Below are 26,552 nucleotides of genomic sequence, written 5' to 3'. Positions count from 1 at the left end.
TGGAAGGTATGTTTCTTTGGGTTTTTAGTTTGGGAGGGGCCACTTGGTCTAAGACCTTGGTAACTGATTTATTATAGTGTTCTGTGAGGGCATTAGCATTTTGGGAGAGGGGAGTGAGCAGGAATTGTGCTTTGAGTCTCGTGTCTAGTTGGCAGGGTTGGGCTAAGATTAATGTTTCTGGTCAATTTCTTGTGTTTGATGCTTTTGGTGTGCAGGGGGGGGCGGGTCCGTAGTGGTGATCGTGAAGAGGATGAGGTGATGGTCGGACCAGTCAATGGGGATGATGTTAGAAAGGGAGGCCAAATCATTATTAGTGATGATGGCATCAAGAGTGGCCCCTTTGGTGTGAGTTGGAGAGTGACAAATTTGTTTAAGGTCACTAATCTCCAGAAGATTTGTGAGGAGATTAACTGCATGGTCTTTGATATCATTCCAGTAATGTCTCCAAGGAAAAGATTTTTAGAGTTGGAAAGTGAGGTTTGGGTGAAGAGGTCAAAGTTCCTCTGCGAAGGGAAGGGATTCGCCAGGAGGATGGTAGATATTATGTAGGCGAATAGGTGGGGCGCCCTGGATTTTGTGTTCTGCTCCGAGGTATTCAAAGGTGGTAGGGTCAGAGTTCTTAACAAGCAAGAGTTGAAGTTTGTTTTTAAAGATGATGGCTAGACCACCTCCAATTCTATCTAGTCTATCTTTTTTAAGTATGGAGTAACTGGGGGGGAGAGTAGGTCAAGGATAGATGTAGAGTGGACATTGAGCCAAGTTTCCGTAAGGAAGGCAATGTCAATGTCTTCGCTGAGGATGGTTTCAGCTATTTGTCGCATGCCGGACAGCTGAGCGGCAGTTAACCAGCATGCATTTGAGGGGTTTCGGGTTGTTTATGGGGGGAGGGCATGATTGGATAGCGGTAAATTGTGTTGGGGACCAAGCGGCAATGGGAACATGAAGATAGAGGGCCTTACGGGGACGTGGGTGGTATTGAACCCAGGCGATCATGTTCGCCATTTGCATCAAATGTTGGGCTAGGCAGTAGTGCTCCACAGAAGGCAGACTGAGTTCCCCAGCTGATCTATGGGCGATACGCTTCCCAAGCGAGGTCTCTATAAATCCCAGATGAAGGCCTTAACGGTCTTGTGTATCTGACGGAGGGTCGTGAGGGGTATTAATTGGGGGAGCATGCCCAACACGTATGTCAAATGGGAAGGGTAACCATGTTCACTGCTTGAGTGCCTCCCCAGAGTGAGATTTGCACCAGTTCGCGAAGTCCAATCACTTTCGCTCCATAAGTTGGTCCAGGTTATTTGCCACCATGCACTCCAGTCCCCTGTTAACTAGTGCCTAGATACCTGATGGCGACACATGTGGTGATACGTGACAGCAGCAAGGCCTTGCTCTTTCCCCGGTTCACCATGCAGCCGGATATTGCCACAAATTTGATGAGCTTGTGCTGATCTCGCTAGGTGCTAGGTTTTCAGTATGGGTACCTTGCCTTGGTTTAGTTTGCATATGTTTGTTTTTCATTGTGCGTCTCAGAACTGTAATAGGTGATTCATAGACTTCGGAGAGACACATTTTGTGGTGATGCAGCGCGAGTGACTGATGAAGATAGTAAATGAATGTAGTGGAAATTAACAACACACTGACTTTAGTGATCAGTATGGGTGGTAGGTATCTCTCTAGGAGGTAAGTACCACCCTAGGATGATATAGAGCCTACCATAGTAAGCTGTGTAGACTTTGCCAACAGTAAATCAGTAAATCAAAATTGCAGATAGATGTAAAGCATGCATTACGATCAGTAGATGTTGTAGTGTGTGCTACATTGAATTAATGTAGTGTATGCCATAGTGAAACTAATTACTATGCGCCAAAGTGAAAATAGTTATGCTCATTCTCAGAAAATGATTACAATATTTAGATAATTGTTATTACTTATTGGGAAACCCTAGAATGTAGAAGGGCTTCTGTAGGTAAAAGAAGTTAGGTCTGACTCATGTGAATAGTAATGGCTGAATAATTGAGTGGCTGCAACAAAGCCAAAGTCCACTAGTACTGTAAAGCAAGGCAGCAATTTTTTATGCAAGCTGTTCTGTCCCAAACTGATGTTTGCACTCAATTAGTTCCTCTCATTGTACAAGTTCATAATGCTGACCTGGGATTTGATAAAATAGCGATTTCATAAATATATTTACATTTTGCCTCTGTAGTGCATCAGAAAGTAAGTCAGACGAAGAGAGGTGGGGAAGGAGTTTCACAGTCGCAGGGTCTGCAGTGGAAAAGATGCCTACTTTCAAGTACCTGCCTTAAAGGAACAGTTATTTCCTTGAGTTTGCAGTGAGAAGCATGCACCACCAGCACACTGCACTGCCATTTGTTCTCCTTGCTTCACCATGGGTCTTTAGGAAGATCCTGCCTCCAATGGTAACCTTTGCGAAACAATAGAGGGTCCTCTGCGATGCTTACACAGACAACTATCTCATCTGAGCACAGTTTGGTCTAGCTCAGAAACTCAATAGCATCTACAAACGTGGATTCTCAGTGAACTAATCCTGCTTGGTTTCATCGTAGGGATGATTCTGGCCATCGTAAAGGTCTTCACTGCATCACATATGGAATTTGCCGTTAGCTATGCAATGTGACACATCTTGACGAATGACGTCATGAAAGTCTGGAGGTTCTGGGGGCTTCTAGGACTCCAGTGTTTCTGCTGAGCCATGGCACTGTACACAATCTACATTGTATTCCATTGTGTTCCTTGTAACGCCATCTGGCCAAGCAACTTTGCCTGCAAAATGATGCTCAAACCTCATCCTTAGCCTCCACCTTGAATGGTGAGCACCTTCCCATTCTCTTGGAGCGGTGCACATTGAAAATATATCTCCATCATGGTCTTGTGGGGTAAATCAATTAGATCCATGCACATAAATGTGTAGAAGGTATAGCAGATGTGGTGCTCACTAATTTGTATGTCCTCTAACTTGAGACTCCTTGACCACATTACATTTTCTGCGTAATTAAAGTTGAAGAGGTTTACCTATTCCCACCCAGCATCCTCCACCCAATTTCAAGACTTTTATAAATTCTTGAAATAGAACAAGAATAGTAGAGAAATTCTTGCCTTGCTTATGTCATCAAAGTCAGTCTTGCCAGCACTACCTTAGTTGAGGGCCTCCTGCTGAAAAACATAGAAGACCATTCAACAGTAGTGGAATTACCTTCCCCTTATGGGGAAATTAAAAAGACCCCCATTAAGCCGCCCACCTCTCAGTGCTTCCTGACTTCATCCTTTGAAGTTAAAGATCAGGTGAAACCACTACAAGTAACACTGAACCTTAAACATTGTATGCCTAAGACTCCTACCTTCTACATTGACCAAACCAGCTACTTTATGAAGACTATGTAAATGTTATATGTTTTACCCAGAACCTTCAGGCATTAGGTCTTGCATTTTGTTTCATTTGCATCTCTTCCATCAGTCACCTTCCGATATAGCCCCTTCACTCTTAATAATACCTAAAAGCCTCAGGTGTCTAGAACTTGCTTGATGGCTAATTTTTGAAGCTTACGAAAGCCTAGCTGCAGTTATGTGCCTGAGATCGACTCTTTCAGTTGTCTCAAGTGGTGCTTGAATCTACAAAGAGCTAAAGTTCCCCAGCCCATCACCCTCTCAGTAATGCAGTACGTTGGTAGTGTCTTTTATTTTAATGTCCTCTCTCACTTAGCTACATATCAAAAATTGCCTGTCTATAACCGTGTGATGGTGTATTCGTTATTGGATCATAACAGACTGCTCTCTCTCTGTTGTGTGGCACTTGTCTTTTTTTGGTCCTCGGTTGCTTCGGCCTCTATCCTCTTCTAGCACCATGTCATGGATCTACGATGTGATAACAGGTGTGCTCCTTCTGCCTGTTCATTGTCTTTGATGTGATGTGACGCCTATACATGCACAATGTTTTATTCCTTTTTTGCTCCAAATGCAGTCGTGAGTAAGGAGATAAGGGAGGACTTAATTGATAGAATAGTATACTCAACCCAGGCCTTGTCTGTGCTCTTGTGCACTCCAGGAAGAGGCAGCTCAACAGGGCATTTAGGTTGTCAGCTCTTGTGGAGTTTAGGAATCAGGTCGGAATCTTGAACTGTAACCAGCTACACTTTTGGTTAGCCCTCTTTGGTACTTGGGACTGGCTTCACCTTTGATGTGTGAAGAGTATTTCAACTTCCTCATCAGAGCCAGGGACTGTTGCCTCCTTTTCAGTCCGTCTGTCCTTTATCAAGGCTGTATCATCTTGTGGGTATGGCACAGAGATCTTCCTGTTTTGCGCTTCTGCCAAGTCGCCTTGCATTTAATGATTTGAGAAGTAATGGGACAAGCACTAAAGGCAGGTGTGCAGCAATCAATTAACTTGGCATACACGATTTATACATTGCTGGGTTTGCATGCTACATTTCTAGTATGAAGTCTAGTGATCAACCATGTACTGCAGGGTTTGACTAATTAAAAACATGTTGGGTTGGTGTCCTGCTTCATTGTGTGCTTTTGCTCTTGATTTCCGGCCATGTAAACTTTGTCAGATTTGACCTAAGGATTTGGTATGTTCTATTGAAACTTTTTCATTTGTTGTGTCCAGCTTATCTGAAAGAGACACGTTAGTGATGGATTCCTTACCTTAGAGTAATCCCCAGGCATCAGTCTGGATCCGGAAAGTAGTACCCCTGCACGCCAGTAGGCGGCGCCGTGCGGCTCTGCGCATGTCACTGGCGTCATGCGCACCGTGATGACGTCACGGAGGCTACTTAGGCGCCCCCATGCACGCTGACGTCAGTTCTTTCTTTTTCTCCGCCGAAAGCGCAGATCCGGATTGAGCACGTACCTCGGTCATTTTTTGACCACTTTTTGGAGACTTTTGTCCACTGTAATATGTCTGTGGCGGACCCCCATGATATCTGCCTTTACTGCCTGGAGAAAGATTACGACTCCCGGGATTGTCGGGACTGCCGTGCCATGGCCCCGAAGGCATTACGGGAGCGGCGCCGGAAGTTGCTGGACGTCCGGCACTCCTCTCACTGCCGCTCCGGGTCTAGGGGCCGTTCGCGGGACCGCGGCCATCGCTCCTCGGACTCCAAGTCTTCACCTTCAGATTCCGGTAAGCGACGCCATAAGAAGTCGTCCAACGTCTGTACCCCCTCCCCCCCCCCCCCCCCCCCCCCCCCGTCGCTCCCCGGAGGTGGACGTGGGGGACAGAGGCTCTGCCCCTGCCGATCCTCTGGAGCCTGGGAGTCCCGCGGCCTACCCGCTATACCCGGGTCCATCGGCGACACCCGAACAGCGGCGAGAGTTTCTTGCTGCCTATAACTGCCTGTTTAGGCCTTGGGCTCCCGCCGGTGCGCCTGATGGCCCCGCGGCCCCGTGTCCAGATCCTGTTACCAAGCGGCACCGCCTCCGGTGCCAGCCCCGGAGCCACTGGATCCAGCGCCCGTGGCTCTGGCCCCGGCGCCACAATTTGCAACGCCGCTGGCTCCGGCCCCGTGGCTGTCCTTGGCTACGGCCCCAGTGCCGCCCCTGGCTCCGCCACAGGCCCCGCACTGGGTGCCGTTTATCCTTCCCCTGCCTAGGTTCTCGGACCAATTCCGTTCTACCCAGGGATCTTCATTGGGATGCGGCTCTGGTTGGGCCCTGGCCGGCGCCGCTCCTGGTGCCGCTGGCCCTCTCTCAAGCTCCGGTCCTGCCGCCGCGACCGGCTCCTTCTACCCCGGAGCCGGATGAGGACTGGGACGGCTCCGAGGCCCCCTTGCGCGACAGTGTGACTCCGAGCAGGATTGGGTGGATGACCTTCACAATGCGGGTGAACTTGATGTGTTTTCTGACCCGGGGTTTGCCTCGCCTCGGCCTACTATGGAGGAGGGCGCTTCCTGCACTATGGTGGTGCGTTCAGCCACGGAGACTCTCCACCTCGACCTCCCTATGGTGGCCCTTAAGACCAACCTCCTTACGGAGGTGCTCCAGACGGCGTCTACGTCATTGGAGCCGCTGCTCCCTTTCAATGAGGGCCCTTACCGAAGTCCTCTTGGGTACTTGGTTGCGGCTGGCCTCGGGGGCGCCGGTGGATAAGAACGTCGCTAGGCATCCTCGCCCGGCGCCTGGTGATCCCGCCTTCTTGACCACTCACCCCACGCCTGAGAGCCTGGTCATTCAGGCCTCGACATCGCAGAGTGCCTTTCCCTTGGCTCCGCCGGATAAGGACTCCAAGAGGCTGGACCAATATGGCAAGAGGTTGTTCTCCTCAGCCAGTTTGGGGTTGAGATCGGTTAATACCGCCTGCTTATTGGGCCGTTACTCCCACGCAGTGTGGGATTCGGTGGCGGAGGTTCTGCCTCAGTGCTCTGAGGAGGTCCAAGCTGTCCTTTCCAAAGCAATTGCGGAAGGCAAGGATGCGGCGAAGTTTGCAATCAGGTGTGGTTTGGACACCGCTGATTCGTTGGGCAGGGCGATTTCCACTACGGTGGCGTTGCGGCGCCACGCCTGGTTGCGTTCCACTGGCTTCTCACCCGATGTCCAGAGCTCGCTCATGGACATGCTCTTGGATGGCTCCCGCCTCTTTGGTGATAACTGACAATGACCTGGAGCGCTTGAAAGACTCTCGTGCCATGGCCAAGTCTTTGGGTCTTTCCTCTAAAACTCCAGCCACAACGGGGTTTTGTTCCTTTCGTGGCCAGGGCAGGGGTACCCAGGCGCGCTCTTCCAGCAAGCCTGTGCAGAACCAGCCTCAGCGAGGCCACGGACGTGGGTTCCGCAGGGGTGAGTCTGGTAACCAGCGTGCGGGGCAGTCCACTTCCACCCCCGCTGCTTCCGCCTCGAAACCTTCCTAATCCGAGCTTCAGGGGGCACCCCACGCTAGTGGGTGGCAGGGTTCGCCTCCGCCACTGGCGCGGGATTACGTTGGGCAAGTGGGTGCTGCAGATAATCTGCCAAGGTTATTCGCTCCCCTTTCTGTCCTCCCCTCTAGCCATGCCACCTCAGTACCACCGCATGTCGGGGGATCATTTGCCTCTTTTCCGTCAGGAAGTCACGGCCCTCCTGGCCAAGGGGACCATCGAGTACGTTCCCGATCAGGAAGTAGGGAGTGGTTGCTATTCCCACTACTTCCTGGTCCCCAAAAAGGACAAGGGGGTCCTGCTCCCCCTCTTGGACCTCCGGGACGTCAATCGCTTCCTCCGTAAGGAGAAGTTCAGGATGCTGACTCTGGCTCAGGTCCTGTCTGCCCTGGACCCTGGAGACTGGATGGTAGCGTTGGACTTGCAGGACGCTTATTTTCACATTCCTGTCCTGCCGGCCCTTCCGTGTTACCTGCAGTTCACGGTGGGCCAGGAGCATTTTCAGTTTGCCGTGCTCCCCTTCGGCCTTTCTAGCGCCCCTCGGGTGTTCACGAAGGTGATGGCGGTGGTCGCAGCTCATCTGCGCCGGTCAGGGGTGTCAGTCTTCCCCTACCTCGGCGACTGGCTGTTGAAGGCGGGTTCGCCCCAGGCAGTTGTCTCCCACCTCCAGACTACGAACAGCGAGTCCGGAATATTCAGGCTATGGTTCCACTCTTTCAGCCTCTATCCCGGGTATCGGTCAGGATGACCCTCTGGCTTCTGGGCCTGATGGCCTCCTGCATCCTGCTGGTACCGTATGCCAGATGGCATATGCAGGCTCTGCAGTGGGACCTGATGTTCCAGTGGGCACAGCATCAGGGCGACCTGTCCGATCATGTCCAGATCTCGGAGGGCACTGCACGGCAATTGCAGTGGTGGCTCACGAATCGCGATTGGGTCAATGGCAGATCCCTCTCCCTTCCCCATCCGGAGTACACAGTAGTGACGGATGCGTCCCTCCTGGGTTGGGGAGGCCACATGGGAGAGGCGGAGATCAGAGGCCTCTGGTCTCCGGCGGAGTCCCAGCTCCATATCAACCTTCTGGAGCTGCGGGCGATCCGGCTTGCACTGAAGGCATTCCTTCCCTCTCTCCGGGGAAGTGTAGTGCAGGTGTTCACGGACAACACCACCGCCATGTGGTATTGCAACAAACAGGGCGGGGTGGGGTCGTGGACCCTATGTCAGGAGGCTCTGCGCCTCTGGACGTGGCTGGAACATCAAGGCATTACCTTGGAGGTTCAACACCTGGCAGGTTCTCTGAACGCCAGGGCGGACGAACTGTGCATGGTGGATCACGAGTGGCGTCTGAACTTGGACGTGGCGCAAGGTCTCTTTCTGCGATGGGGAGAGCCTTGGTTAGATCTATTCGCCACCGAAGAGAACGCGCAGTGTCATCAGTTCTGCACGTTAGATTTTCCAAGGCGGCACTCGCTCAGAGATGCTTTTCGTCTCGAGTGGAGCTGCATTCTGTTGTACGCCTTTCCGCCTATACCACTTCTGCCCAGAGTGCTGAAGGAGATCAGGAGTGGCCGGGCCCAAGTTATTCTTGTGGCTCCGGACTGGGCTCGAAGAGTATGGTATCCCAAGCTACTCAGTATGAGCATCAATCCCCCAATCCATCTGCCTCTTCGAGAGGATCTTCTGTCGCAGCAGCAGGGGACGGTCCTCCACCCGAACCTGTCCAGCCTCCACCTCCATGCTTGGAGATTGAGCGGCGACAGTTGACACCTTTCGATCTTCCTCCCGAAGTCTGTGATATCATCCTGGCAGCCAGGCGTCCCGCCACTAAAACGGTGTACGCCTGTCGGTGGAACAGATTTGTGGCATGGTGCACAGCTAAGACTGGGGTTCCCCTTTCTGCCCCTCTTTCTGAGGTTCTTCTGTTTCTTCTCTCTTTGGCCCAGCAGGGCTCTGCTCTGGGAACTCCTAAAGGTTATCATTCGGCCATCCCTGCCTTTCTACGGCTTCCAGATCAGCCTTCTCTTTTTAAGCCCCCCGGTTGTTAACCGTTTTCTTAAGGGCATAATGCATGCGTTCCCATCTGTGCCCTTCATAATGCCTCAGTGGGACTTGAATCTTGTCTTGACTCTTCTGATGTGCGCTCCCTTTGAGCCCCTTCATAACTGTCCCTTACGTCTTCTTACTCTCAAGACGGCTTTCCTGGTAGCTATCACCTCTGCCAGGAGAGTGAGTGAGCTCCAGGCTCTTTCTTCCAAACCTCCTTTCCTTTCTGTTCATCCGGACAAGGTGGTTCTGAGGACACGTCCTTCTTTCTTGCCAAAGGTTGTCACGCCCTTCCACATCGGGCAGACCATCACTTTGCCCACCTTTTTTCCACCTCCGCATCCTTCAAGGGAAGAGGAGCGGCTCGACCGTCTGGACCCGAAACGTGCGCTCGCATTCTATCTGCAGCGTACACAGCAGTTCTGGGTGGATGATCAGCTCTTTGTTGGCTACGTGGGCACCAAAAGAGGTTGGGCGGTGCACAAACGGACCATCTCCCGGTGGGTCGTTTTGTGCATCAAAGCCTGTTACTCCTTCCCCAAGTAGGAGCCTCCCGTGGGACTGCGTGCCCATTCGACCAGGGCAACTGCAGCCACTACTGCCTTGGGGCGTGGTGTCCCCTTACAGGATATTTGTCAGGCAGCTACGTGGGCCTTGCGGCACACGTTTACCAAGCACTACTGCCTTGACAGTCAGGTCCGGAAAGACGGCTTCTTTGGCCGTTCTGTGCTCCGTGACTTTCTGGTGTAATCTTGTTTGCAGACCCTCCACCGGGGTTGGTATTGCTGGGGTATCTATTCTAAGGTAAGGAATCTATCACTAACGTGTCTCTTTCAGATGCACAAGTTACTACTTGTGTCACGATATATCTGTAAGAGACATTAGATAGTGATAGATTCCTTACCGCTCCACCCATCCTCCCCGTTCTGCGAACTGATTACTAGGGTTAAGGTCATCCCCTTTTAGGGCCCTAGTTTTATGCACCAAAGGTCAGTTTCTATGACTCTGCGTTTCGGCGTGGAAAGTTGTGTACAGAACTGACGTCGGCGCGCATGGGTGGCGCCTAGATAGCCTCCGTGATGTCGTCCCGGCGCGCACGATGCCAGTGACGGGGGCGGAGCCGCACGGTGTCACCTACTGGCGCGCAGGGGTACTGCTAAGCAGAAAACGTTCCGGATCCAGACTGACGCCTGGGGATTATTCTAAGGTAAGGAATCTATCACTAACTAATGTCTCTTACAGATATATCGTTACACAAGTAGCAACTTGTGTGATTGGTATTAAGTGGGGAAAAGCAAGATGGAACAGTATATTTGTAGTGTTTTTATGTCTGTTATACTCATATGATGAATAATGTTTTGTGGGTTTATTTACTAATTACTTAACAATTGCATAGATTTTAACAAAAGCATTGCTCACACAAATCAAATAATGTAATTGTATTATAGCATTAATAAACTAAACAAAAAAACACTTTATTTTATTTGAATGATTTATTGCAAATCAGGATTATTAATCAAGGGGCACTTCAAATTAATAGCTCCAATTGCACTTCACTTGAGCTAATTTTTGATATTGTATGCACTCTCAGGACTATACGTTATTTTGGATTTTTGATCCTGTCACTCTGTACACCGAAATCCAAAACCAGTCCATGGGTATTAAGTGTGCTAAAATTAAATGATCCTTACAACTACAAAGTCCATAAAATTGCTCATGTTGAGTTGAGCTTTAGATCATCTCAATTTGCAAAGATAGCAGCATATATTGAATTAGCACAATAAAGATCAAATAGAATTCAACTTGGCTTTAAAGAGTTTTAAGATTTCACATAAATGTTTAATTCATTTGCAACTGAGTATAAGTAATCAAATTGTCTTTCTTACAGATATGATTACCTGGAGTTTACTGATGCTCGAGATGTAAAAGTTCGCTATGATACAAAAGTTGGTACTGAAAAATGGCCGAAGGTGGGTTTATACTTTATTTTATTTTTTTAACATCTCTTAGTATTTTTCTGTGCCTGTTTTATGTAAGTTGTAAGATCTCATAGTTGGTAACCACAAATAACCGCTAGTGATGATCTTCGTTGCTAGGTATTGATAGCAGTGTCATCTAAAACTAGAATTAATTTTGAAGTCGAGAATTTATGTGAGTGGAAATTGAAATAAGACCAGGGGTCATAAGTATGGTGCCATTAACTTTAATCACATGAAATACAGCATATTGGAGTGGATTAAAGTCTGTTGTGGTGCAATATCTTGTGTTTACCCTAGGAACAACCAAGGACCATCAGCACTGTGAAACACTATTCCAAAGGTTAAAAAACTAAAATGCACTGTGACCCATGCCTCCCAGTCTTTCTTAAATTTTCAGCAGCCTTCGAAACGTTGAACCATGAATGACTCATAAAAAAATTCAAAGAAGCAATCAGCCTATGGAGCACATGCCTCGCTTGATTCTCTAATTTCCCGGAACATCATACTGAATGCACTGACATTTACAGCTTCATCTCCATACAGCAGAGCTACACCAAGGCAACGCCGCAAAATACTCTTGCCCACACTGCCCTACAATTAGATGTCATCAACCACATCTCTTGTCATTTATTTTCAGATGACACCCAATTATGTCTAGTACCTCGGTCACGTGGTAGCAGACTTCTGATGAAGACCATGAGGATAGGGACGTTTGAGTAGACTCACACCACACAAGAAGCCCTGAATGTGATGAATTTATCAAAAAAACACCAGAGCACATCATGTGTGAGTTACTCTCATCCTCCGTGCAATCTGCACTCTTCTTCAATGAATGTTCTTGTATTACAGAGTTCCCAATCAATGAGGATCACGTAGTGTAGATCAATCAGAATTTATTCCTTTATATAACATAGTGCTCCACAGCCGACGCGCGTTTCGCCCTAGCAGGGCTTCCTCAAGGAGCACTGGCGATATATTTCACACCCTATTTGTCTCTGATGGTGTGAGTTTCGAAAATACATTGTCCAATATCCAAAGTACTTAATGTAAGATTCGCGTTTAAATCTCGGCACCTCGTCGTGCATGTCTTGTATCCATTCCTAGTCCTCTGTATCCATTCCTAGTCCTCTGTATTCACCCTAGTTGTGGAGCCATAATAGGTTCCATTGCGCCGTAAACTTGTAATCAGCGTCCATGCATAGGATCCTAGGAAGCCCTGATCGGTCGAAACGTGCGTCGGCTGTGGAGCACTATGTTATATAAAGGAATAAATTTTGATTGATCTACATTACGTGATCCTCATTGATTGGGAACTCTGTAATACAAGAACATTCATTGAAGAGTGCAGATTGCACGGAGGATGAGAGTAACTCACACATGATGTGCTATGGTGTTTTTTTGTTAAAGTTATATCTGTTCCACTTATTGTGAATGCAGAGTTTGGCGCCCTAGGTGGATGAGCGTTGGACACCAAAGTTGCACTCAATACTTGATTCATTTCTACTGTTGTTGAACTATATACTAAGGAGACACTTTGATGTGCAGGTCGTTAAAAGCATATCCACTTTGTTTTATATGTTATGTGATGAATTTATAGTTCCACCGACAGATTCTCCACAACCTGCTGAACCTAGCCCAGATGACATAGTGAATTTTTATATGCTTATTGAAAAAGCTGCCAGTCACATTGAGTTGCCTTTGTGAACAATAGATATGGACGACTTTTTATATGACTTTGAAGACCCACCAAAATAGTTTAAGACCATACCCATTATTGACCACATGTTGAAAGAGCACCTGAAAGTAATGTAATACCAGCAGCAGTAGCAGTGGTAGTTAATTGCTTAGATAAGAAATAAGAAGCACTAGGGAACACACCTTTCTAATGGGGCATCTGCAAGCTGACTTGGTCTTGTTACAAGTGTGACAGAGAAGATCAAGGAACCTGTTAACACCTTGTGTTGCATCTCGGAGTGACTGCAGGCACCTTGATAATATAGGAAAAGGAATGTCAGATATGGATGAAACAGTCTATCAGAACAGCTAATTCATTGGCAATATTAGGCTATTTCGATCAGCCAATGGGGTTGGATATCAACCCCCTTCCTGGACTTCTTATCTGAGGATAAGTGAAAAGCACCAGTACCCCTCCTCTAAGAGGGAAAAGGCATCAACAACCAAAATTGACACTGCACCAGATGTAGCAATGTCTGGGTTCAGACAACTATCTGAAGTAGCAGTATTGCATATGTAGAGCTAGTTCCATTGCACATCCTTTAGATCTGAAGTGAAAAGCAGAATACTAAATATGAAATTTGATTGAAAGTCACTGTTTGATAATCATGTTGATGATGCACTCCAGAACATAAAGTCCGATACTGAGAATGCTAGATCGCTAAAGGAGACAGCAGTGTTTTTGAAAATGCAAAGGCCAAGAGCAACTAGCATGCAGAAGAAACTACCAGTGAGACGGAGACCAACTGTATCAAACACAATATCAAATGTATGGTCAATCTGATCGCACCCCCCTATGAAATGGACGCTACCATCATTATATACAAGAGCACAATCCAAAGGAAGGGTGGCAACCTAAGCAGAATGCAATGCCCAGTCAGAAGATATTGATGTTAAACAGGTACTGGCCACAGTACACTTCATATACAATTCAGAAGTTCCTGGTGGGGGGAGGAGGGGGAATTTGTCTTGCTTGCAGGAGTGGTAGTCTATTACTATAGATCCCTGGGCCATGGACCTGGTACAATATGGCCATACATTGCAAAATTGTTCAGAATCACCTTCCAACACCATCATACAGAACGCAATGCCAGCATTTACAATTGCTGCAAGACCAAATCCTCACCGTTATGCAGAAAGGAGCAATAAAATTGGTGTTCAACTTCCAATGAATTTCAGTATTCTGTTCTTGTTTTACTCTTAATAACAAGTCATGAGAATGGAGTCCGATTTTTAGACTGACACCAGCTAAGTGTTTACCTCAAAAATTCTGCATGGTGTCTTTGGAGGATTTCCTCCCACTTCTATGTGAGGGAAAATATATGATAACCATAGAGCTCCAAGCCTCTTGTTTCTGTGTGCCCACATACCCCACACATTAAAAATATTTTGAAGTGGCTGCTTGCCACATTAAATGTCAGGCGCTACCATTCGGACTGAAATCCACCTCAAATATCTACGTGAAGTGCTTGATGCCAGCAGCAGTCTAAAAAAGCAAGGCCCCCAAATAGTTCAATACCTGCACAACTGGCTGATAAAAAGAGCTTCCTATCATTCTACAAGCTTATCGGTAGATTTTAAAATAGTGTGGGCTTATCCTCAATAGGGAAAAGTAATCAGTGACTCTCTGCAAGCAGATAGGAGTTTTGGTAGTGGTACTCGAAACAGTTGTAGGAAAAGTGTTTTCTTCAGGAGAAAGACTGCAGCGCCCGCAGGATCCTGCCAATCACATTCAAAGAAAGTGTCATTTCAAATGACTTTTAGGAATTAGGTCCTCTTGCATTCCTTGATACAGTTTTTCGGCACAACATCCAAAATTAAAACGGCCTTGCCCTTTGAGACACAAAAGCAAAACACACGCATAGGTCTCTTGTCCAAACTGGACCCGGCACATTTCATAATGATCACTGACATGTCATTGGAAGCTTAGAGAGCACATCTCCCAAGAGTTGGCTGTCAAGTTGAAAAGTGGCTAAATATTAATGTGTTGGAACTTCGACCAGTGAAATTGGGCCTACAGTAATTTCTTCCAAAACTGTAGGTATCCTCATTTCTGATGCACAACGGCAACACAATAATTATGTTCTTTGTTAACCGTGAGTAACCAGATCAAAAATTCTCTCAACAGAGGTGCAGAATCTGTGAAATTGGGCGATACAACAACAAATGATGATACCAATGGGACACTTGCCTAGAGAAGACAATGACTGGGCAGACACACTTAGCCTGTGTGGAGAACTTTGTTACGAATGGGAGTCAAATCACTGGCAGTTGAACAAGATCTTTCAGTGTTGGGGGAAACGTGTCATTGGTTTGTTTGCCAGACACATCAACCTCCAATGCGTTTTCAACCCCATGGTTGGGGATCTTTGCTTACATATTTTCTCTGCTTCCCCTTATCCAGAGAGAACTGAATAAGATGAGATGATGATCTAGGCTGTCTCATCTTAATTGCCCCAGCATAACAGAGGCAGTGCTGGTTCAGAGAGCACTTACTACTGTTCGAAGCACTGCAAATGCTACTAAAACCATCAGCGCTGCTGCTGTTCTGCTTCAACTGCCAGATTTTTCATCCAGTACTAGCATTGACGAAATGACATGACTGGCTCCTGAATACAATGTGTTTCACTACCTAGAATTTCCTGTTTAATGCAACAATATACTTGCACAAGCTAGGGTTTTGTTAATAAACAGGACGGACAGTGCAAAATATAAAAGACGCTGTCTCTGTTGTAAAGATCACAAATGTAATCCATTGTCAGCACTAATGGACCAGATACTATCATATTTGTTGAATCTAGCACAGTCAGAGATTTCACGTGCCTCAATTAAAGTTCATGTGGCAGCAATTTCCCATTTCAGAAGAGAGTCGAATAAACCATCATTCTTCACTGGCCAGCGGCAAATAAAAGAATTTATGAAGGGCCCCATCTAAGCCTTTCCACCAGTGAGACACCCACCAGTGCTATGACAGCTAAACACTTTCCTCTCCTAACTTATGAAAAAGCCCTGTTTGTAGGAGAGTAGGATCTGCTTCTTATGGTTACCCCTACTTTTTGCTGATGTTCACTGTTTTCGACTTAGTTTGACTGGGATCCTGCTATCCAGGGCCCCAGTGTAGCTGCTTTCTCCTCTAAAGTGATTGCATGTACTTTAGGTACACTCCAGATTGGATACTGGGGTAACCTTATCAGTCCCTAGTATATGGTATACTATGTACCCAGGGCATAGGTACCCCAGAGGCCTCCCAGGGGCTGAAGCATGTATTATGCCACCCCTGAGAGACCATTCAAACTGACACCACAGGTCTGCTACTGCAGCCTGTGTAAGGTGGTGCATGCACCCCTTACTTAGATTTAGGTTCACTATATATATTCTAAATCACTGCACATGTAAACCTATCAGTCACCCCTATGGCAGGCCTTATCAATCCTGAAGGCAGGGTGCTGGGTTTTATGTGAGAGGGTGCCCCTGGATGAGCAGGGCCCCTCTGCAGCCTTCAGCACCTATTTTCCGGGTTTGTTTGTGATGCAGTCAACCATATATATATTTAAGTGCATTATAACATCGCGGTAAATGCTAACTATAAAACGGCTGCTGAGAAACATGTCGTGTTTGGTGTCAAACACCTTGGAATCATACCTCCACACCAGTAACTGGTGTGGGAGGTATGATTCCACCCTTCTAGAGGGACTTATGTGAAACACCGTTACACCCGGTACCAGCTTTCTCGACCTGGGCATCACAAAATGGATGCTGCCAGCCAGACATGAGTCTGCCCTCCTGCTGCTGAGCCAAGCTCGAGCAGGGGAAGGCTTGACAATGGGTTTCCTGTCACAGGGAGGTGTGACCACCTCCCAGACAGGACTTAGTGTATTAGGGCTGGGTGGGTGCACTCTGAGAGTGTTTGTAAGTCTGCACTAGGGGCACATTTGGTGTCCCTATGCATAGTCCAGTTCAAACCGATTGCAGGAGCCATTTGCTCCTGCTCTGGCGCGAAACTGTACAAAGGACATGGGTGTAGCCACTCCTCTGTCCTGACCTGACCCTCCCATAGGTGGGTCCCAAGAGTTTGTCCCACCCCTTCCTTGGGTATAAAGTAGGAACCCTGACTACAGGACTTTAGATTTTACCTGGACTAAACCGTGCTACAGAAACCAAGTACTTCGATGATCTACGCTTTGCTGGACGACTGAAAAATCTCCCTTCGAGTAAAGGAGTTACTCCCCTGCAGCAGCAGGCACCTTAAAGCATCTGACCGGTTTGCATCTCCCGAGCTCCTGAGGACTCCGAAGATTTCTGCAACACAGGAGTTGGGTTCCCGAGGTCTCTAAGGTCAATCTGTTCTCTCAGCAATTCTAAGACCAGTATCCCTCGTGGGGACGTGCAACCTGAACCCCTGTGCACCGTGTACTTTTGCAGCAGCATATGCTTTTTGGCGATCCCTGAGGCTGTGCTTTGGGCTACGTGTAGTCCTGACCCTGAGCAGTATTTCCACCGAAGATTTCCGGCCTACACTCCACGAGTATTCCGTGGGCTGGTATTTTGTGATTCAGCTCGAGGTCCCTTCGCGATCCCTGGTCCGTTGGCCTGTGGGGTCCCTGTGAAGGTAACTTTGACTTTCCTTGGGCTTTCCTGGTTGCTCCAGATGTGCGCTGACTCTCCATTGCTTGGAGAGTCCCCAGGACCTTGCTGGTTCTCACCGTAGCTTGTTTCCTCTGCCCGCGTGGGTTGCAGTTGCCAAGGCTTGTTGGTGTTCGACCCGGACACAGACCCCCCCAGCACTCGACATTCTTCGTGGGACAGCTCACCTCCGGACTTTGGTCGTCGAAGTCTCCTGGTCCCCGTGGCTGCAGAGTCAAGCAGCCTATCTTCTCACCTGAAGCACCCGACATCGGTAGGCATTTGTCTATCCTGCCCCTGGTCACCCTGAAGTGACCCGGACTCTGTCCCCTCTGCTTTCAGGTTCTTCTCACCTCGGATCCAGGCTTGGATTCCACTGGACACTTCATCTTCCCGGCAGCAGCACTTTTTCGCATCATGCCATTGAAAACAACGAAGGTTTCCGACACCACTTGACCCCTATGCACGCGGCTCCTCTGGGATAGGTAACAAGGGTATCTCGGTACTCTCAAGGATGCTGGCCTTAGAACCTTCTATGTTCCAAGGGGTTTGCTTAAAGTCCTCTCCAACCGCGACTTTCCCATAGAGTTGTACGGAGCTCGCGCCTATGTTCTCACACTGCACCCGTCCTCCGTGGGTCCCCTGTGTCACTACTTTGGGTGGTTCCTTGGGGTCCCAGCGATTCTATGTGCTCTAGGCACTGTCTAGTTAAGTTGTGGTTGTTATACCACTTTCTTAGTATATGGTTCGGTGTTCCCTTGGAGCCCGCTGTGTATTGTGCAATTTACTGTCGCTCTAGTGATTAAATATTGTGTGCTTTGTGCTCTAATCTCATAAAGAGGTTAGTAATAAATACATATATTTGATATATCTTTTGTGTGGTTCTCCTTTCATTTGGTCCTTCAGGAGGTTCTGATCTGGTAAAACAAGCTGATTTACATTCCTTCGAGACTTAGCCTGAAGGCTGCTCTCCACAGCTACCACTAGGATAGCTAATTTTTTATAAAGGTTGTGTTTAACCTAATCATCAAGGGTTGTTTGGACTGGTGCAAGGTGCCCACTTTAATTAGTGGACCTCATATACCAGGTCAACTTCTCATGTTAGTGTGCAGTGGTTGGGATTCAATCTTGCTATTGATTTACCAGATAAATCTAATTGAGTGATTAACTGAAAACCACTAAAGGTATTCGGTACATATAAATCAAGACTAGAATAAGTAAGTTCTACTGAACTTGGAGTTGGGAAGTCAAGGATCTAGCACACCCTTTCTCAAACTCAAGAGAGTTTAGTTCCCACTAGGTTAGGTAGGTGCCTACACCACAACACTAGTATGTCTTCTAGGCCAGAAGCCAGTGGCTTCTTGCCAACTAAGTATGACCATCTCTCATTTCAGGAATTTGAAAACTATGTGTGCATCTAGAAAACTGAGGACCGGGAGATATGCAAGCACCCGTCTCTTAGAGACTTTGCTTTTAGATGACCTCAGTAAGATCCTAGGGTCTGATGAGGCAGTCAAGTTGAGTGGCACAGGAGATAAGGACAGAGCAGGAAGTGAACACTTCTATGAGGTGGACTCAAACACTGACCAGGAGGATCAAGGTGATTATAACCTGGAAAATCCAACTCTTCCTTCCTTCAGGTGGGGGAGAAGGCCCCAGTGGCCCTCTCTTTACTCCACCAGGGAGAGTACACAGTTTAACCAGAAGATCAAGATCTTCTTCTCAGAAATCTAATCATTCAGGTACTTCTGTAGGGACCTGTGCTTCTCATAAAAGGGACTCCTCTTATGAGAAGAAGTGTCAGTTACTTGAGTATGAGATGACCAAACTCAGAATCAAGAGGGAACAATTGGCCTTAGACAGGGAATCCCTAGAGCTCCAGAGAACTTCCAGAAGGTTGGGGCTAGAGCTCCATGGTGGCAGCAACAGTGTCCCTAGAGCTAGATAATATACTCATGATCATAGGAACCTGAACAAGATAGTGTCTCCCTACCAGAGTGGGGATGACAGCCACAAATGGATAACTGCACTAGAGAGGGCCTGTAAAGTACAGAGGGTCCCTCAAGAGCAGTGGGCAGCTATCCTGTGGCTCTCCTTGGCTGACAAAGGTAGAGATAAGCTCCTCACTGTTAGAAAAGAGGATGCTGACAACTACTGACTTGAAAAGTCCTCTCATTGATGGGTTTGGCTTAACAACTGAACAGTACAGGATTAAGTTCAGAGACACCCAGAAAGCATCCACTCAGGACTGGGATGACTTTGTAGATTGTGCTACTAAGGCTCTGGAAGGCTGGTTACTTTGCAGTAAAGTGTGTGATTTTAAAGGATTGTACAATTTATTTAGGAGGGAGCAGATCCTTAATAATTGTCAATGTTACATCAGTACCTGGTGGACTCTAATCTGACCTCCCCCAAGAATTGGGCCAGAAGGCAGACAAATGGGTCAGAACCAGGGTGAGGCAGAAAACCCAGAACCAAGGTGGTGACTCTAAGAAGCAAGATTCTAAAACCTCAGATAAGGGTGTGGAGAAGGGTAAAGACCAGAAGTCTTCTCAAGGGCCCCGAAAGTCTTCATATGGGGGGAGTCACAATCAAACAAGAATAAAGGCAAACAGACACAATGGTGTCATATCTGTAAACAGAAAACCCATTAGACAAATGATTGTTCAGAGTCCAAGGAATCTACTCCAGCCACCACTGCCCTGTAGGCAACTGTTCCCCCTAGTTCAGCTCAAAGTGTTGATACACAGAATAAAGGTCTAGTAGGGTTAACCCTGGGATCTGAGATGGACTCTGGCCTAGTCAGCGTTCCAACTCAGGCTGTGTTAGTCTGTGATGGAGGCATGGATATTGCATCCTTATTTGCCAGTCCCAGTAATGTGGGCAAATACAGACAGCAGCCTTTGATCAATGGAAAGGAGGCCTTTTCATTCAGGGCCACAGGTGCAAGTGTCACAATGGTGACAAAGGATCTTGTGGCCCCTGAACAAATCATATTTGGTAAGATGTACCAATTGACCAAAGCAAGCAATGTCAGGACAGACCATTCTTTGGCATTTGTGAATTTCACCCGGGATGGGGTAACTGGTCCTAAGACGGTTGTGCAGACCTCCCTGTTGAATGCTTATTGGGCAATGATTTGGGAACTTCAGCTTGGGCTGAGGTGGAACTCAGGACACATGCAGAAATGTTGGGCATCCCTGCAGATGTGTTTGCTATGACTAGGTCACAGACAAAAATGCCTTCCACTATACAGGCCCTGGATCCTGGAATAATGGACCAGTTGCCTTCCAAGAGAAGGAGCAGTAGGGGTAAGGCAGTGTCTTGTCCCCTGCCTCAGACTACAGATCAGTCTCCTGAGGGAGATAATCCTAGTCCTGAAGAAAGAACTGTCTCAGAGGAACTTTAGCCTGATCAGGTTGAGTTCTTGGGGACAGGGGGCCCTTCCAGAGCAGATCTGAGCCAGGAGCAGCTGAGCTGCCCCTCTCTTGAACCCCTCAGACAGCAAACTGCTGCTGAGGCTGTTGGGAGTGCCAGTGGGTCCCATAGGATCTACTGGGATGATGGAATCTTATACTCACAGGGTAGAGACCCCAAACCTGGTGCCACCAGGAGTTTGGTTATACCTCTGAAGTTTAGGGGCCTCCTATTGACAGTGGCACATGACATCCCATTAGCAGGACACTTGGGCCAAAACAAGAACTGGGACAGACTTGTTCCTCACTTTATTTGGCCACATATGTCAGAGCACACAAAGGAGTTCTGTCGCTCCTCTATCACCTGTCAAGCCAGTGGTAAGGCAGGTGGTACTACAAAGCCCTTCCTGATACCACTATCTGTGGTGGGGGTTCCCTTTGAGAGGGTTGGGATTGACATTGTTGGTCCCATGGATCCTCAAACTGCATCTGGGCACAGATTCAGACTATTGGTAGTGGATCATGCCACTAGGTATCCAGAAGCAATTCCACTTAGGACTACCAGAGCTCCTGTTGTGGCTAGAGCCCTCCTGGGAATCTTTTCCAGGATGACCTTTCCTAAGGAGGTAGTATCAGACAGAGGTGTAAACTTAATGTCTAGTTACTTGACTGCTATGTGGAAGGAGTGTGGAGTAAATTACAAATTTACCACCTCTTATCGTCCACAATGCAATGGTTTAGTTGAAAGGTTCAACAAAACCCTCAAGGGCATGGTTAAAGGTCTCACTGAAAAGCTCAGGCGTAGATGCGACATATTTTTGCCCTGCCTTCTGTTTGCCTACAGAGAGGTTCCTCAGAAGGGGGGGTGGTTACAGCCCTTTTGAACTTCTGTTTGGACTTCCAGTTAGGGATCCTTTATGTCTAGTGAAGGAGGGATGGGAGTTACCTCTCAAACCCCCTAAACAGGATATTGTGGACTATGTACTTAGCCTCCGCTTCAGGATGGCTGAGTACATGAAGAAGGCATCCAAAAACCTTGAGGCTAGCCAGGAATTGCAAAAGGCCTGGCATGACCAAAAGGCTGTGTTGACTGTTTATCAGCCAGGACAGAAAGTATGGGTGTTGGTGCCTGTGGCCCCAGCAGCCCTCCAAGTCAAGTGGAGTGGCCCTCATACAATCATTGAGCAAAAGGGAGAGGTTACCTACCTGGTGGACCTTGGAACGCCCAGGAGCCCCCATAGGGGGCTCCATGTGAACAGGCTCAAACCATATGTTGACAGGGCAGACATGGGGGACAGGAGGAAGAGTGATCGACTTCCTGATCTGCTCTCACAGAACCCTGATGATGGTTCAGTTGATGGTGTAGCCTTGGCAGGCAGCCTCACTGACCAGCAGCAAACTGATTGCAGAAAAATGCTGACTCTGTTCAGACATATGTTCTCACTGACTCCAAGTCAGACTACCTGGTGCACTCATGAAGTGGACACAGGTGACAGTCTGCCTGTTAAAAATAAGATTTACAGGCAACCTGATCATGTCAGGGACTGCATCTGGATTGAAGTCCAGAAAATGTTGCACCTGGGAGTAATTGAGCCCTTAGATAGCCCTTGGGCTAGTCCAGTAGTCTTGGTACCAAAACCTCACACCCAGAATGGCAAGAGAGAGATGAGGTTCTGTGTTGACCACAGGGGTCTCAATGCAGTCACTAGGACTGATGCCCATCCAATACCCAGGGCAGATGAACTTATAAATACTTTGGCATCAGCCAAGTTTCTGAGCACATTTGATCTGACGGCTGGCTACTGGCAAATCAGATTAGCTGAGGATGCAAAGCCAAAAACAGCATTCTGAACCCCTAATGTTGGTCAGCCATTGAGAGGGGAAGCCTTTGCTGTGGTTTTGACCTTGAAGAAGCTGAGGCCATACTTGTTTGGCACTCACTTCATTGTTCAGACAGACCTTAAGCCCCTCTTATGGCTAAAACAAATGAAGGGTGAAAACCCCAAACTTTTGAGGTGGTCCATCTCCCTACAGGGGATGGACTATACAGTGGAACATAGACCTGGGAGTAACCATACCAGTGCTGATGGACTCTCCAGATGTTTCCACTTAGAACATGAAGACTCAACTGGTCAAGGTTAGTTTAATGTCCCTGCGGTGGGGGGGGGGGGGCTGTGTGTAGCAGAGTAGGATCTGCTTCTTATGGTTACCACCACTTTTTGCTGACGTATCACTGTTTTCGATTTAGTCTGACTGGGATCCTGCTATCCAGGACATCAGTCTATCTGCTTTCTCCTCTAAATTGATTGCATGTACTTTAGGTACACTCCATATTGGATACTGGGGTACCCATATCAGTCCCTAGTATATGGTATACTATGTACCCAGGGCATAGGTTCCCCAGAGGCCTCCCAGGGGCTGCAGCATGTTATGCCACCCCTGAGAGGCCATTCAAACTGACACCTCAGGTCTGCTACTGCAGCCTGTGTAAGGTGGTGCATGCACCCCTTACTTAGATATAGGTTCACTATCACTATTCTAAATCACTGCACATATAAACAATCAGTCACCCCTATGGCAGGCCTTATCAATCCTGAAGGCAGGGTGCTGGGTTTTATGTGAGCGGGTGCCCATGCATGAGCAGAGCCCCTCTGCAACCTTCGGAACCTATTTTCTGGGATTGTTTGTGATGCAGCCAACCATATATATTTAAGTGCATTATAACCTCGTGTAAATGCGAACTGTAAAACAGCTGCTTAGAAACATGTCGTGTTTGGTGTCAAACACCTTGGAATCATACCTCCACACCAGTAACTGGTGTGGGAGGTATGATTCCACCCTTCTAGTGGGACTTATGTGAAACACAGGTACACCCGGTACCAGCTTTCTCGACCTGGGCATCACAAAATGGATGCTGCCAGCCACAGACACGAGTCTGCCCTCCTGCTGCTGAGCCAAGCTCGAGCAGGTGAAGGCTTGACAATAGGTTTCCTGTCGCAGGGAGGTGTGACCACCTCTCAGACAGGATTTAGTGTATTGGGCTGGGTGGGTGCACTCTGAGAGTGTTTGTAAGTCTGCACTAGGGGCACATTTGGTGTCCCTATGCATAGTCCAGTTCAAACCGGTTGCAGGAGCCATTTGCTCCTGCTCTGGTGCGAAACTGGACAAAGGACATTGGGTATGAAGTAGGAAGCCTGACTACATGACTTTAGATTTTACCTGGACTAATTTCTGCTACAGAAACCAAGTACTTTGACGATCTACGCTTCGCTGGACGACTGAAGAATCTCCCCTCGAGTAAAGGAGTTACTCCCCTGCAACATCAGGGACCTTAACGCATCTGACCGGTTGGCATCTCCCGAGCTCATGAGGACTCCGAAGATTTCTGCAACACAGGAGATGGGTTCCCGAGGTCTCTGAGGTCGATCTTTTCTCTCAGCAATTCTAAGACCAGTATCCCTCGTGGTGACCGTGCAACCTGAACCCCTGTGCACCGAGTACTTTTGCAGCTGCATATGCTTTTTGGCGATCCCTGATGCTGTGCTTTGTGCTACGTGTAGTGCTGACTCCCGAACAGTATTTCCACTGAAGATTTCCAGCCTACACTCCACGAGCTTTCCGTGGGCTGGTATTTCGTGATTCAGCTCGAGGTCCCTTCGCGATCCCTGGTCCGTTGGCCTGTGGGTCCCTGTGAAGGTAACTTTGACTTTCCTTGGGCTTTCCCGGTTGCTCCAGATGTGCCCTGACTCTCCATTATTTGGAGAGTCCCTCGGACCTTTGCTGGTCCTCACCATAGTTTGTATCCTCTACCCGTGTGGGTTGCAGTTGCCAAAGCTTGTTGGTGTTCGACCCGGACACTGACCCCCCCAATACCCCCCCCCCCCCCCAGCACTCCACATCCTTCGTTGGACAGCTCACCTCCGGACTTTGGTCGTCGTTTGGTCTCCTGGTCCCCGTGGCTGCTGAGTCAAGCATCCTATCTTACCTGAAGCACCTGACATCGGTGGGCATTCGTCTATCTTGCCCCTGGTCATCCTGAAGTGACCCAGACTCTGTCCCCTCTGCTTTCAGGTTCTTCTCACCTCAGATCCAAGCTTGGATTCCACCGGACACTTCATCTTCCCGGCAGCAGCACTTTTTCGCATCACAACATTGAATACGACGAAGGTTTCCGACACCAATTGACCCCTAGGCACCCGGCTCCTCTGGGATAGGTAACACGGGTATCTCGGTACTCTCAATGGTGCTGGCCTTAGAACCTTCTATGTTCCAAGGGGTTTGCTTAAAGTCCTCTCCGAAGTGTCCTTAAACTATAAAATTCTAGCTGCGACTTTCCCATAGAGTTGTACTGAACGTGCACCTGTGTTCTCACACTGCACCCGTCCTCCGTGGGTCTCCTGTGTACTTTGGGTGGATCTTTGGGGTCTCAGCGATTCTATGTGCTCTAGGCACTGTGTCTAGTTAAGTTGTGGTTGTTATACCACTTTCTTAGTATATGGTTCGGTCTCCCCCTGGAGGCCGCTGTGTATTCTGCTATTTACTGTCATTCTAGTGATTTAAATATTGTGTGCTTTGTGCTCTAATCTCATAAAGAGGTTAGTAGAGAGTGTTTGGTAATAAATACATATGTTTTATATATCTCTTGTGTGGTTCTCCTTTCATTTGGTCATTCAGGAGGTTCTGATCTGGTAAAACAAGCTGCTTTACATTCCTTCGAGACTTAGCGCGAAGGCTGCTCTCCACAGCTACCACTAGGATAGCTTTCTATAAAGGTTGTCTTTAATCTAATCATCAATAAGGGTCGTTTGGACTGGTGCAAGGTGCCCACTTTAATAAGTGGACAACTTTAATAAGAAGGCCAACTTCTCACACTGTTGAACCAATTTACCTGGCATGAATTAAATATTTGTCATGTAAATTCACACTTGTAATAGCTTTGACATCTGCAAGAAGGGTTGGTCAGATTCAGGCTTTGGCGATTTAAGAACCCTTTCTACAGTTTCTCAAAGGCAGACACATTAAGAACAAATCCTCATTTCATATTCGAAGTTCCCTCTGACTTTCATCCTAGCAAACCAGTGATACTTAAGCCACTCTGTCAAAATCCCTCCAACACAGCGATAGAGATGCCTGATGATTTCCTACATTCTTCTTGGACAGAACTAAAGACCTTCATAAATCTGATCAATTAGGTTGCATTGGAACACCCTCAGAAATAGCATCTCATTTCTAAACATTTCTAAGCAAGCTGGGTGCTAGCTGAAATAACCTTCTGTCATGAGCAAGCGAGAAGAGTGTTCCAAGGCCCTGTGATAGCACATTCAGCCAGAAGCATCTCAGAAGCAACAACACTGTACAGTTGGTGGACATATACAAGGCAGCAACATTGTAAAACAGCCACACTTTATGTAGCACTATTGTCTAGAAGCAGATGTACAGAAAGATCCAGAAGTGGGCTTGACAGTACTTCGCCCTCTATTACAGTAAAGTGAGCCAATCTGTGTTTTTTTGCCAGCCATCCACTATTTTACAGATATTTTACTTATTATTATTCTGATTTAAGCATGTGAATCTATGAAACATCCAGTGCTCACCTTAATGGTAGTTCTCCGTTATTGGTGTCTTTCATACAGTCACATGTGGTCCACCCACCTCACCACATGAGGCTCACCTAACTTTCTACTTCGCACTAGTGCTATGAAATCTGAGGGATAGTGTCCTCTAAGTGGTGTGACCTATAGTTTGTTCTAACCTGATTGATTGAGTGAGTTACTCAAGTGACAAGGTTAACAGCCTCCTGGGCTAAGTGTAATATAAGGCTGCTATTGTAATGTTCCTGCAGGACTCTCAGCTCGACTCCTGGAATGATTTAAGAATATGAAACTTTG

General features: G+C 47.6%; 1 protein-coding gene across 2 annotated transcripts in view; it reads left to right on the top strand.

The window, feature by feature from the left end:
• ZZEF1 (zinc finger ZZ-type and EF-hand domain containing 1) overlaps positions 1-26,552 on the top strand; it is a 1,433,434-nt gene that overhangs the window by 510,593 nt on the left and 896,289 nt on the right. For both annotated transcript variants that reach the window (XM_085649580.1, XM_085649579.1), the window contains one exon: positions 10,801-10,882. In XM_085649580.1, the coding sequence (XP_085505706.1) occupies positions 10,801-10,882 (82 nt within the window). The remainder of the gene's footprint in view (positions 1-10,800; positions 10,883-26,552) is intronic.

Source organism: Triturus cristatus, chromosome 3_2 (assembly GCF_964204655.1).
Source record: "Triturus cristatus chromosome 3_2, aTriCri1.1, whole genome shotgun sequence".
Classification (NCBI taxonomy): domain Eukaryota; kingdom Metazoa; phylum Chordata; class Amphibia; order Caudata; family Salamandridae; genus Triturus; species Triturus cristatus.
The sequence above is the reverse complement of the archived record's forward strand: the minus strand, read 5'-3'. Positions and strand labels throughout refer to the sequence as shown.